Source organism: Amaranthus tricolor, chromosome 9, assembly GCF_026212465.1.
Source record: "Amaranthus tricolor cultivar Red isolate AtriRed21 chromosome 9, ASM2621246v1, whole genome shotgun sequence".
Lineage (NCBI taxonomy): Eukaryota > Viridiplantae > Streptophyta > Magnoliopsida > Caryophyllales > Amaranthaceae > Amaranthus > Amaranthus tricolor.
In genome coordinates, this window is record NC_080055.1 from 5,010,172 (window position 1) to 5,023,627 (window position 13,456).

A 13,456-nucleotide genomic window follows, 5' to 3' on the forward strand; every position below is an offset into this window, starting at 1 on the left:
AAACTGAAATTCCGACTTTACCGTTGTGTTCGGAAGGCATTAAAACCCCCGGGCACCAATTTTCATAAGAATTAAAGTACCCTAAGTATTTTTAACATATTTTAAGGTCAAAAAGAGTCAAAACTCAAATTTTTTTTGACAAATTTTCTAACCCTACGGGATGATGTCAAATTGCTATGAAATCTTGAAATATTAATATCTTATCATCCTATTCAAATTCTATAACCATCACATTCATAAACCTTTAAATAATATTTTTTTAAGTATTTCATCTTCAGCGTTTTAACCTCACAATAAAATTCAAAATCAAACTACATACTTTCATCAACACAATCTTCAAACTTAGCACATATTATACTCCCATAAATTTCTTCTTAATAGTCAAAAAAATTAGATAAACAATCATGTTATCTCAAATCATAATATAATGTCCATTGAATTTCTTTTTTAAAATCATTCCTACAAAAACTAATCATATGAACATGCTTATAACTTGTACAATCTAACACCTATTAGAAATTTCTACAACATACATTATAAATTATAACATATAATATAATATAATAAATAAATAAATTTCAGATTTAATAAAGTTATTATTTGATAATTATTTAAACATAAAATTCATGCCTTTTTATTAAAAAAAACATAATTGGAAAGTATACTTAAAATTGAATTAGTAGCTTAATTTGTTATCCAAGTCAGCATAGTTAGTAAGGAGTTAATTACTTTAGTTTGTTACTTTCTGTTTACTTTACCACAGTTAGTTTCTTGTATAGCTCTATATAAGGAATACTACATAATATTTCTTTTGCTGCTGTTCTGTCTTTGCTCTTTGTTTCTGTCTCTTCCATGTGCAATTTCAAGAATGGTGCAATGGCATCACACAATATCGCTTTTTGGAAATAAGTGATAAATGATAATTATAAAATAGTTGTATATGATTGTTAAAACTGATTATACATCGGTTACACAATGGAAGGATGGTATGAAACCATGCAAGCTGTATTATAAATAGAGGAAGTTGCATGTGGGAAAATATATAACCATAATATCAGTTTTTTTTTTTTTTTAATTATTTTCTCCTCTTTTAAGAATACTTCATTTTTGTTTTCTCTTGTTTGCATGAATACTCAACGAGAGTTATAAACTCTATGTATTTTCTAATTTCATAATTTTTACAAAAAAATTCATTTCATTTTAATCTCTTTGTATTAGGAGAAAAGTGTTGTTTATATCTCATTGTGAATTTCAATTACAAATCTCAAGTAGTATCTAAACTAGTTACCAATACTAAGAAAAAGAAACTAAAAGAAAGTGTGATTCCATGTGTTTGGAATAATGAAATGGGCTTAACCAAGTTATCTAAAACGTTTATAAACTACAAAAGTAACAGTTTCTTGAAGGCCATGTTTCCTTTTATCATGCACGAAAGGTATCAATTAAGTACAAATTATTAATCAGACTTCCTAATAGTACAATTTTTCTTCATCACTTATTAATTAACGATCATAGGCAGGGCGAAGACCTAAAACATGGATGGCATTGCCAAGAAATCAATTCTTCGTAAACAAGTATCATTGCTTCCTAATAGAGAGAAAGCAACATTATGGAACCTGATTAAGCAGTTCATATTCTCTCACAACATTAGGCAGAGTAATCTTATGCAACACAATATTCCTATGGATAAACAGAATAAATATTTTCAACGGTGGATGATATTTCTCTCCCTTTTAATCCAAATATTACTTGATTACTTTGAAGGCCCCTTGAAGAAAATGGGATCTATGGTTGAAGATCTTCTCAATGCCAATGTTATTCCTAGTATGCTTCTTTTATCTCTACAATGCAATTATATTGCTACTTTGGTGTTGACTTATCAGAAAAACTTCTAATGTTTGTTCAACTCAATTTTCTTATTTACACATCTGCTACACTTTAATTTCGTTTCATGGTTTCAACAAAAAAACGGAAACTATTTTATACTCTCATTGTTTTTTTTTCACAGTTTTCAAAGCAAATTTTAAAATTCAATATTTCTAAATGTGTATAATAAAAAATTATAAAAAATACATAATAAAAAATTATAAAGACGACTCTAATGAGATCTTAAATGAATATATTTCATCTTTTAAATATATCTCAAAATTATTAATTAAATATATCTAATGAGAAATATATTAGAAAACGAAAAGAGTATAACCAGCTATATTTTTGTCATTATTTAACGGTTCAGAAAATAACATGATATGATTATTTTTGCTCTTTTATAGCAGTAAGATTAAAATAATAACAACATAACATGTTGGGTAAAATTTGAGTAATTCGAAAGCTAATTGGCCTACCAATTTGACAGGTCTAGAAAGATGAATGTTTTTTATCTACAAATACAGATTTGATTAATATTTATATGGAGGTTGGAACAGGAAAAAAAGAAAGATCAGTAGATGAAAATGGCATTAGTTTGTCGTTCCTGGGACATTTAGACAGGAGGATAGAGCTTAACAAAGATATCAAGCATGGAGACGGGAGATACTATCCCGCACTTTCTATGATGGCATCTAAGTTGGCTTACGAAAATCAACCCCTTATTCAAACTGTAGTTAATCGTCACTGGAAGGTAACGTACTAATTAATTTAACTAAATTTAACTACTTGAAAAACTTTTTAGTACTCCTTTAATTACTACTCCACACATTTTCTCTTTGTCATATAGTACCTAAAGTAATACTCCCTCCGTTTTTTTTTTTTCATTTTAGTCCGTCTCACTTAATTTGCATTATTTTTATTTTTAGGCTATGTCCCATCACTATCTTTTAATCTCATCCATACGTTTTAACTTTCTTTTAATTTCATCAACACAATTCATTTTCTTTTTTAATTTATTACCATTATCCACCTTGTTCTTAAAAAACAACAATCTTCTCTTTGATGCAAGTTATACAAGACGAAAGGAGTATATGTTTGGTTTATGTAACTCCCTTCGAATCACCCTAAATGTTCCAATTCCGTAAGAGATCAAGTCATTCGAAATATCTCATTTCTATTTTGGTTATCTAGAAACTTTACCAATTTAGTCTTACTAAACTTAAAATTTTTACGCATTGACACTCACTAACCTCATTTCTTTTCACATGCATGTGTTGCATTTGACCATCTAAAGAATAATAAAAAGTTAAATTAATTTAGACAGTTTAGGTAAATAGGAGAGTGTAATAGAAAGAGAATCAGTTTCTCCTCAACCATTTAATTAACTACCCGTAATCATTCTTTCTCTTTCCTTAAAATAAAAAACACCTCAATTTCATTGAAACCACCAACCCCAAGCCATGGAGCACCTATAACACCATCATCATCTCTACCAAAACCACAATCCACCGTACCACCAGCCCACCACGTTCATCATCAACTAGAGTAAGCTATTTTCGCCTAAAAATTTGCTTAGTTAAAATAATTGAAAAAAAGAGCGTGCAAAAAACAATTATAATTGAGCGAAGATTGAGAATGAAAACTATCAAACTTATTCAACCTTCAAAAGTAGAGATCATGTCGTGATAATAAGATGTACATTTTTCATTGAAAATTAGAAAAATCAACAATAAATTGATAAACATTAAGATTAAAGATAGAGATAAAATCAAGCGTATTTGTGGAAAAAGTGAGAGATTAATAATCATCGTTTCAATTGAATATCATTGTAAATCAATGAAAGAGAAAACAATATATGCAATCTTTCCTGTTTTATTCTCTAAAAAATTTCAACTCCATGTAAGAAAGAAAATTTAAAAAAAAAAAAAAGATTAATATGTTACTAAGCTTTGTTAGTTAAGCACTTGGAGAAGACAGTACCAACCAAATCAATAATGGACAATGGTGATTTTTGATATACAATCATCAATCTAAAAGTTTGATACGAAACAACCCTTAAATCTATAAGCTAAAATATAATAAAGTTTGATTTTATGTATTTGTTTAAATATAAAGATTGTTATTATCAATTTTTAAAATTTTTTCATTATGTTCAATTCGATATAATTAAGCTTGAAAAGTGTATTTATATACGTGTCAAACTAAATAAGACACATTCACTATAATTAATATACTTTATATTAGAGTCTAGCTTAATGTGGAAACTTTTCCTGTATTAGAATTTAAGTAAGCATGGTATATAAAAGACTTAAGACTCATTGGGTAACATGAAGCAAGGTTAATATATTAGTTGGGATTTTAGGGCTAGCTTTTTAAACTAATACTCTATATAGATTATATTAGTAATTCAGATTTTAACACCAAGTTATTTAACAAGTCAATGTATTATTAAGTTTTTATAATTATCAACAACAAACTTTATTTTTTCCACTATCTAAAATTAGGTTGGTATGTAACAAATTGATTTTAATTGTCTTAAATTGTCATGCATGCAGATGGAATTCGTGAAGTTCTACGATTTTTACAATGGTAAGCCCGATGATAATAATATTAATAAGTTAATCATGAAGGCAAACGTTCTCCATGAAAATTATATTTGACAATTATGACAATACTAGTATATATTCCCAAATAATATGCCGATATGTTAGTTTATTAATTTATTTAAAAGTTTTTTTTTTAAAATATTCATAACAAAATTTTAATTGCTAAAAAGATTATTGGTAAAATTAACCCATTTTTACGGTTAAAAAATAATTTTTACTAATGCGACTTTTTTAGTAAACTGTTTTTTCTGAGTAAACATATCAATTTATGATGTATAAAACAAATGCTAAATTAGTGTTCAAACATTGTATCAAACTCGTTTCTATGAAATATACATACGATATAACCATACACAAACATTATATTCATGGCATGTTACCAATAAAATATTCTTTATTGATAATAATTATCATTGTAAAATTATTCTATATAAGATTTTGGTTATCATTTTGTAAATATTGAAGTTAACAGAATAATTAAGTTGACGAAAATTTTAATGTAATTTTTTTAAAAAAATACATTATTTATGAGTTTTCAAATATAAGATTATGTTTAGTTGACAATTATTTATAGTTCCGGCTTTTTTCTTATCATAAATAACATAAAATCAATAGTATTAGTCATTTAAATGAACCAAAGTCAAAGTTACCAAAATTAACATTTTCTTTAAAGAAAAATACAATTAATAAATCAAAATTTTAAGAATTCACTTTTTTCTTACTTATTATTATTATTCCATACTATTTAAGAAATAAAGTTTAGTTAAAAAATCAAACATTTCCATATCAATTACATGAATATGATGTTGTTGATAATATAATTGTGTTATTGAAATTCTAATTGTTGGCCATTGATTGTCTTTGTCATACTACAAAAATTGTGACACATAGCTACACTTATTTAGGTACGCTTATATATAATTACTATTTTACAAATTAGAAAAATTAATATTTTACAATGAAATAATGTTTTTACCTCATATATAATTACTATTTTTCGCTAAGTAGATCATATTAATTTGAATTCACAATGAAATAATTTTTTTACCCCATATATAATTACTTTACAGATTAGAAAAATTAATATTGAATTCAAACAAACAATTAACAAATGTGCATTTGATAGAGTATTTATATATAAGAGTGGATCTAAAAAAAATCAAATGATATCGATATCGCAAGTATACAAAAAATTACATCATCAACATTTTAATTACGATGATTAAATCACTAATCCACTATTTGAAAATGTATAGCTAAAACCCTAAATCAATTATGAATTATCTAAACTCTTATTTAAAGAAATTCAAATGCATTACCTAAATAAATTGTAGAATTAAATTACTAATCAACTAAACTCTAATAAATTTCAAGAAATTAAATATGAAACCCTAAATTTAGAAACTATCACCAATTTAACAAAAACTCTAAATTGATTAACAAATATGATTTGAGATATTATATCAATCATGAATGAACAAAGTCAACAAATAATATTTAACAATTGAAATTGAAACTTTTAGGGGAAGAAAGAAAAAGAAAAACAAGTATATATTTTGGTGGTGGTGGGCGATGGCTGTCGGATGGGGGTAGAGCTTCTTTTATATATTCAAAGAGTTTTAGAAAACAAGCTTGTTGGTTAACTTTTTTTTATTGGTTAGTTTATTGGTTAAATTGCAAAAAAAACTTGTTTCAATACTTTTTTATGTTAAGAAAAATTATTTTAAAAATCTCAATTTTAGGTGATTTAATTCTAAGTTGATTAATATTAAAAAATGTAAAGGTTGAGGGTTATTTAAATTTTGAAGCATCAACTATTATTATCATTCTACTTAAAAGAATTACCAGAAAAATATTAGAATAATATCATCATATTCAGTGTATCCTAGTCTTAGGAAACTATGATTCAATTCGAGGGAGGGAAGAAAGGCGGCGACTCATACTCGTATAGGAAATTGCGGCCAAACTGTCTTTTGACTCGAAAAAAATCCTTAAAATTAATATGAAATTATTAAAAAAAATATTATTTTATTTATATTCTTTACTATAACTTTAATAGGTTATTTGTTTTAAGATATACCTCACTTTGATGAAGTCTTTGATGTTGTTGTTGATATGTTCTCAACAGAGTTTCAAAAGAAAACAACGACACAAGCATTCATCATGCGCGAGAGAAATAAGGGAGGTGACAAAATTATTGTAGCCTTTAGAGGAACGTCACCTTTTGATGCAGACGATTGGAGCACTGATTTCGATTTCTCATGGTGTAAAATTGATGGGATGGGAAAAACACATATGGGTTTCATGATAGCTTTAGGTTTACAAAAATACTACCATGAAGATGATAGTGATAAGCTAGGAGATTATTATGGTTATTTTCGCAAACAAATCCAACAAGATCTACATAGACCTTTAGCTTATTACACCATTAGAGATAAACTTAAAGAAATCATTGCAACTAACAAAAGGGCTCAAATTATAGTGACGGGCCATAGTTTAGGAGGTGCCCTTGCCATTTTGTTCCCGGCAATTTTAGCTTTGCATGAAGAAGTGGAATTATTAGATAAGTTAGAGGCAATCTATACTTATGGACAACCAAGGGTTGGAAATGAACAATTTGGTGAATTTATGAACAACAACTTGAGAGAGCATAATATTAAGTATTATAGGATTGTTTATGGATTTGATTGTGTCCCTTCAGTCCCACTTGATAACACTTTGATGACATTTAAGCACTTTGGGACTTATATCCACTTTAACTCTCTCTATCAAGGAAAGGTAACAATTATTTATTTATTTATTTATTTATTTATTTATTTAGTTTTATAATATTATTCTCTTCTATTCACTATTATTGTTCCATTTGTTTTTTAATACTCCCTTTAATTCACTACTAATATCTCATTTGCTTTTTGAACACTATTTATTTCTTACTCTTAATTTATATTTTATTATTAATCTATAAGTTAAATATAGTCAAGTGAAATCTTGTTTGATTCGTCTCAATGTAAGGATTGATTATATCAACTTCGCGTAATTTTTAATTATGCACAATTAGAGATATTAAGAATTGAATGTGCATTGGATAGAGTGTGTAAAGCAAATGGGACATTAGTAGTGAATTGGAGTAAGTATTATTCATCAATCACTTTTAGCATGTGTTTTGTTCTTAATCTATAAATTTAAACATTGTCAAGTGGGAACTTCTTTAATTCATCTTAAGATAAATTTTATTAATATTAAATTTTTATAATTTTTTACTCGAGTACAATTAGAGATATTTATAATTGAAATAGTATATTGGCAAATGCGCCAAAATCAAATGTGACAATAATACTGAATAAGAGGGAATATTATACTTTTATTTTGGGAGGATTTACATGACTATGTTGAGGAAAAAAATTGTGTTTCCCCTATATTTTCTTTCGAATTTTGATTCCAACATAAAGAAATAAAATATAGAAAAATATATTATTTTGAAAATGGATAGGAATTTTCAAAACCAAAAATCTCACATATAAACGGTCAACAATTAAAATCCAACCTTTAATTAATTAATGGCTAATGATATTTACAACTCTAAGAATTGTATACAAAAATCAACAATTTCTTTTTATTATTAATTTTTTAATAAATCTACCATGGAAATTAAATTAATGAATATTTACTGTATTTATTTGAAGTTCCTGAAAGTATAAAATTAAAATAATAAAATATAATAGAGCGTCTTATATTTCTAAAGTAAATATAATATTAAATTAACTATATTAAAAAAATCACTAGATTTTTTCTAATATATATAAAAAAATTACCTTTTTAACATGATTTACTTTTAAATGAGTTAGCTCAATCGATAAACTATAAAGCCAGTTTTTTGAAAAATTTAAGAACAAAATTTGTCTTGTTCTAATTGATTATTTTTTTATATTTGATGTAGATTCTTGAAGAAGAACACCAAAAGTTGGTGAAAGAAACTAGAAATGAACTGTTTATTATGATGAAATATTTAAGGCTACTAAGAGGAATACTTTTGACATTAATGAATTTTATAATAGCCAGATTTATAGCTATTTGGGAGCTAGTCAGAGGAATTTTCATTGGTTTCACAGCAGGACAATATTATAAAGAGGGATGGCTGCTATTAGTATTCAGGACTATTGGGATATTATTCCCTGGTGCAGCTAATCATAATCCTCAAGATTATGTTAATGCTACTATGTTAACTTCTGAGAACATATTCAAATACCACCTTTAGTTGACTAATTAATTAAACTTTGAAACATTCATCTTTTCCCAAATCTGGATAAATTCTCTTGTTAGTGAATTGAATTAGTCTATGATTCTTTTTAAATTGTAATAATAATAACGTCACTCATATCAAACGTTAATGCTAGGTGTTTATATAATATGACTAAAGATGAAATATATATAACATTAATTGAAAATCCATCAATCAAATTCATTAAATTTTGGACGTAGGTTGAATTTTTTACCCATCCCACCTAAATAAAATTTAGCAATTATTAAACATTAATGGATGGTAAATTAAGTAACAATTAAAATGATTTTTAACAGTGTCGGAGTATCGCGACATTTCTCATGTGAATGCGTCATAGTTCACGAACAAATCTTGGGACATCAATCTTGTAGAATTCACATAATCTTGAGGAAAATGATTTATAAAACAGGGCACTAAAATTCCAGTAATTCGTAAAAATATAAGCAACCATCCTTCTCTATAATCTGGACCTTTTACATACCCAATGAAGAGCCCTCGTATTACTTCCCACACAGCATTTAGTCTTGCGACAACAAAGTTAATTAATGTCACTATCACTCGTTTCATAATTCTTAAGACTATGTTGTATTCGCTTTGCTTCTCTTCATCCACTATCTGCATCATCGTATTTGAAAAGAGTTAGGATTATATTGATTAAATAAACAATCATTATATTATATTTTCGCTCTGTTTTCAATCACAATAGTTCTCCATTCTTTGTATGTGTTAAATAATATCTTTGGTCATTTTTCAAAACACACATAGCTACATAAATAATATAGTATAAGTACTTTTAATATGTATCTATAATAATAATCTTCAAAAACAACATTAACGGTTCGTTTGTTAATCGGTACTATATAGTGGAATTGGTAATAGAATTTTAATGTAATTTTGGTAGTAATATCTCTTGACAAATTAGATGATCATGCTTAATCTACTATAACAATTTTATTTTTTCTTTACAAAATTCATTCTAATGCATTACTACTTGAACATGTTGTATAAGTCGGTAGTGGAAAATTGTGAACAAAATTTTTATTTTATGATCAAAATTTCATTATTATTAGAATGACATGATACAAATCATGAATATTTATACTACAAATCATTTACATCACCACCAATTAGTAACGTTAACCAAACCAAACCAACTGTAAGTAGAATACCTAATTAATTGATGTATACCCATCAATGTTAATGACCAACTCAACTTAAGACTTAAGCTTATTATTGACTTCTTATGATATGCATATGTTTTATGCTATATCACACCATGATGCATGAAAGTAGTTTGGGTTAGAGGTAACACAATACGTGAGTTATTAATACCGACGCTTAATATTCTATTTTTTTTAATGTAATGTGAATGAGATTTAAATTTTTGACCTTCCGTTGTATTGAACTTTGACAAACAATTTAGTCAAACAAAAGTTTAAATTGATAATTTTAGCGTCGAGATTGTCAAGAGACCAACTCAACTTAAACTGATGGTTGAGGCCTCATGATATTAAATATCATGGACACGTCCCCTCACATAAAGGCCGTTTAGGCTAGAAATGTGAATGCTATACAAGCTCTCCCTAAACCTGACGCGAAATATTCCACTTTGACATGAGGCGTAGATGAGATTTGAACACATGACCTTTCGTCACGTATACTTCTGATACGTACCATGTCAAGAGAAGAATTCAACTAAAAGCTTAAGCTGATGGTTGAGGCGGAGGATATCTCATAAAAAAGTTTCTAAATAGTGTAATTTTAAAGCAACAAAGAAAGTGCTGAATAATATCGAAAGAGTGATAATCTATATGCATGCTAACCTTTCCATGATAAAGGCTGTTAAAGTGTATGCTTTTTCCAAAATGCTTGAATGTCATCAAAGTATTATCAAATGGTAGCTTAGGCACAATATCATAGCCATAAACAATCCTATAATACTTAATATCATGTCTTCTCAAACAATTTTTCATAAACAGTCCAAATTCTTCATCTCCAACCCTAGGCTGACCATATGTATAAACAGCCTCTAACCTATCTAATAACTCTTTTTCTCCATGCAAAGCCAATATTGATGGAAACAGAATGGCAAGTGGAGCTCCTAAACTATGTCCTGTCACAATAAACTTTGCATTTTTATTACTTGCCAACATTTCCTTGAGTTTTTCTCTAATTGTGTAATAAGCTAGAGGTTTTTCTTTGTTATTTTGTATTTCCTTGGGCCAACAACCATTAAAATCTCCAAGTAAATCATGTTCATTATTAGAAAACTTGGTTAGGCCTAAAGCTATCATAAAACCCATATGAGCTTTTCCCATTCCATCGATTTTAATCCATGAGAAATCGAAATCAGTGCTCCAATCATCCGCGACAAACATTGAAGTACCCCTAAAGGTAACGATGATCATATCGTTGTCTATATTTTGCTGTTGGAATATGAATGCTTGTGTTGTTGATTTATGTTGAAATTCTGCAAATAACATATATTAGCATATACTAATTTAATTGTCATAACTAGATAACTATATATCATTTGATCGATCATATAAGGAGCTGGCTTAAAGTGCTCATATGTGATTTATGCACGATAAATATCTCACCATTGTAAAAATTGTAAAAGCCGACAAACTCCATCTGCAAGAGTCGACAGAGCAAAATATAATATAAGATTTACTAAAAAAAATTACTTGCAAATTAATAATATAGTATATAATATTTTGTAGTTCCTTATGTCTATTATAAGGCTTAGATACTTTATTAATTAATTTATAATGTAAAATAACGAAAATAGTCGATAGAAAAAATTATATAATCAAAATAAAAAAATAAGTTAGCACATAAATTAGACGAGAGTATAAAGTAAATGTAGCTAAAACAAAGAGAATGATTAAAAATGAAAAGCTTAAAAAACATTAAGCGTAAATTTTATTAAATTAAAAAATTAAGAAATAAATTATTACAATAGATATATAAAATAAAATGGGACAAGTGGTATAAAGGATGGAGTATTAGATAAGGTGGCAATATGGAAATCTAATGGCAACCCCTCTATCTTTTTTAAAATCATTGCAACAGGTGTTAAAATAAACATTAAATAATATGGGAGTCATTATTTGTATTGTGTTTATAGTCATGTTAATAGAGGAAAAATTGTGGATGAAAGAAGAAAAAGATACAAAATTTTTTACTCCCTCCTATTCACCTTAAGAGTTCTATTTGACTTTTTACGATTTTTAAGGAGAGTCAAAAGTGGGATCCTAAGGGTAAGAAAGAAAGTGGTATTATGGGTTTTTAATGTAAGGAAGGAAATTAGTATGGGTAATGGAGGGTATAATTGAAAATAGGATAAAGCTACTAAGGGCATAAAAGTCAAAAACTCATACCAAAAATAAAAAGGGACAATTAAGGTGACTTGACCATAAAAGAAAATGAAACACATAAGCAGAATAGGAGAGGGTATAAAACATTGTTCCAAAGAAAAAACAATAGACTAAAAAAACTGGGTACATATATAAAATTAAGCAGATACCTCCCAACGGTTGGTGACGGCTGATTTAATAAAAGCTTCATTCTCATAAGCAAGCTTAGACGCCATGATAGAAAGAGCAGGATAATATCTCGCATCTTCAAGCTTAATATCTTTGTCCAGGTCTAGTCTAATGTCTGAATGTCCAAGAAAAGACATATATTTATCGCTATCTCCTGTTTACCAAAACAATTAATTAGCATAATCTAATAATAAAATTATAACAATATACAGATTATCAAAAGAATAGGTAAGTATATATATATTTAATTTGAGTAGTAACACCGTTATTAAGAAAATCCTCAAGTAATGTCTGAAATTTCTTTAAAGGCTTAGAAATATTAATGAGCAATAATTGGATTAACATAGAGATTAATATCATTCCTCTGTGGAAATATATGTTCTTTTTCTCAGAAATATTATTGTGATCTAACACTTTTGTATTATTGCTGATTTCATGAGAAAAACAGAAATGTTTCAAAATATTTTTAAAGGTTGCTTTGTGTTTATCAGGTAGCAAGGATACATGGCTAGAACAGCGTGCAAATTGAATGGTATCCATGTTCTTTAAGCGATGCTTATTATGCAAAGAACGGGGTGAATACCTAAAATATATATAATCATTTGGAGGGGTTGGGTCAATATTTTGATGGGATTTGGTATTATTCTTATAAGTCAAGTTGATCTTAGTCTGACTACGTTCTTAGCAGCCTAAGAATTACCTACACGTTTCAAGGGTTTGAATAATTAGGATAAGTCGTCTACATAATAAGTATTGTTTATCTGTTTACGAAAGAATTAGGATTTTATATGTGAAATGGGACTGTTTAAAGCTTTTTCACATATCACGTATCTTAGTATCTTATTTTATTTATAGGTACATGTGAATCCACTTTAAGACATTATTATTCGGAAAAAAATAATATTTGTTCCAACTAAAACAACTTAAGCTTGTATTTTTACTTGTACTGTTTCAATGATATTCAATGTCTATTCTAATCTTATTTTATGAAGTAACTTATTGCTAATGTATAAGAATATTAATAGCAATGTGAATTAAGATCTTGTATTATTCTCCGACTCATGCATATAGGTTACATAATTATTGGTGGGGTGCGTACTACGTAGGCGTTCCTCCATAAAAACCTATTTTTTAAAAAACAAAATCAATATTAA

At 27.4% G+C, this 13,456-nt stretch overlaps 2 protein-coding genes across 3 annotated transcripts; one reads left to right on the forward strand and one right to left on the reverse strand.

Moving 5' to 3' along the window:
* Positions 1-1,504: 1,504 nt before the first annotated feature.
* LOC130824318 (triacylglycerol lipase OBL1-like) lies at positions 1,505-8,914 on the forward strand. 2 transcript variants are annotated; one of them, XM_057689255.1, is made up of 5 exons: positions 1,505-1,824; positions 2,427-2,620; positions 4,425-4,458; positions 6,604-7,253; positions 8,413-8,914. In XM_057689255.1, the coding sequence occupies exons 1-5, from the start codon at positions 1,536-1,538 to the stop codon at positions 8,728-8,730; spliced, it is 1,485 nt and encodes a 494-aa protein (XP_057545238.1). In that variant the 5' UTR covers positions 1,505-1,535; the 3' UTR covers positions 8,731-8,914. The 2 variants fall into 2 exon arrangements, with proteins under 2 accessions (XP_057545238.1, XP_057545239.1); XM_057689256.1 differs by having other exon boundaries at positions 1,711-1,824; positions 2,357-2,620.
* Positions 8,754-13,043, reverse strand: LOC130824319 (triacylglycerol lipase OBL1-like). The gene is made up of 5 exons (XM_057689258.1): positions 12,566-13,043; positions 12,284-12,456; positions 11,355-11,388; positions 10,578-11,224; positions 8,754-9,369 (listed from the first exon to the last, which is right to left on the reverse strand). Exons 1-5 carry the CDS (start codon positions 12,840-12,842, stop codon positions 9,073-9,075), a joined length of 1,428 nt encoding a protein of 475 aa, XP_057545241.1. The 5' UTR covers positions 12,843-13,043; the 3' UTR covers positions 8,754-9,072.
* Positions 13,044-13,456: the final 413 nt, after the last annotated feature.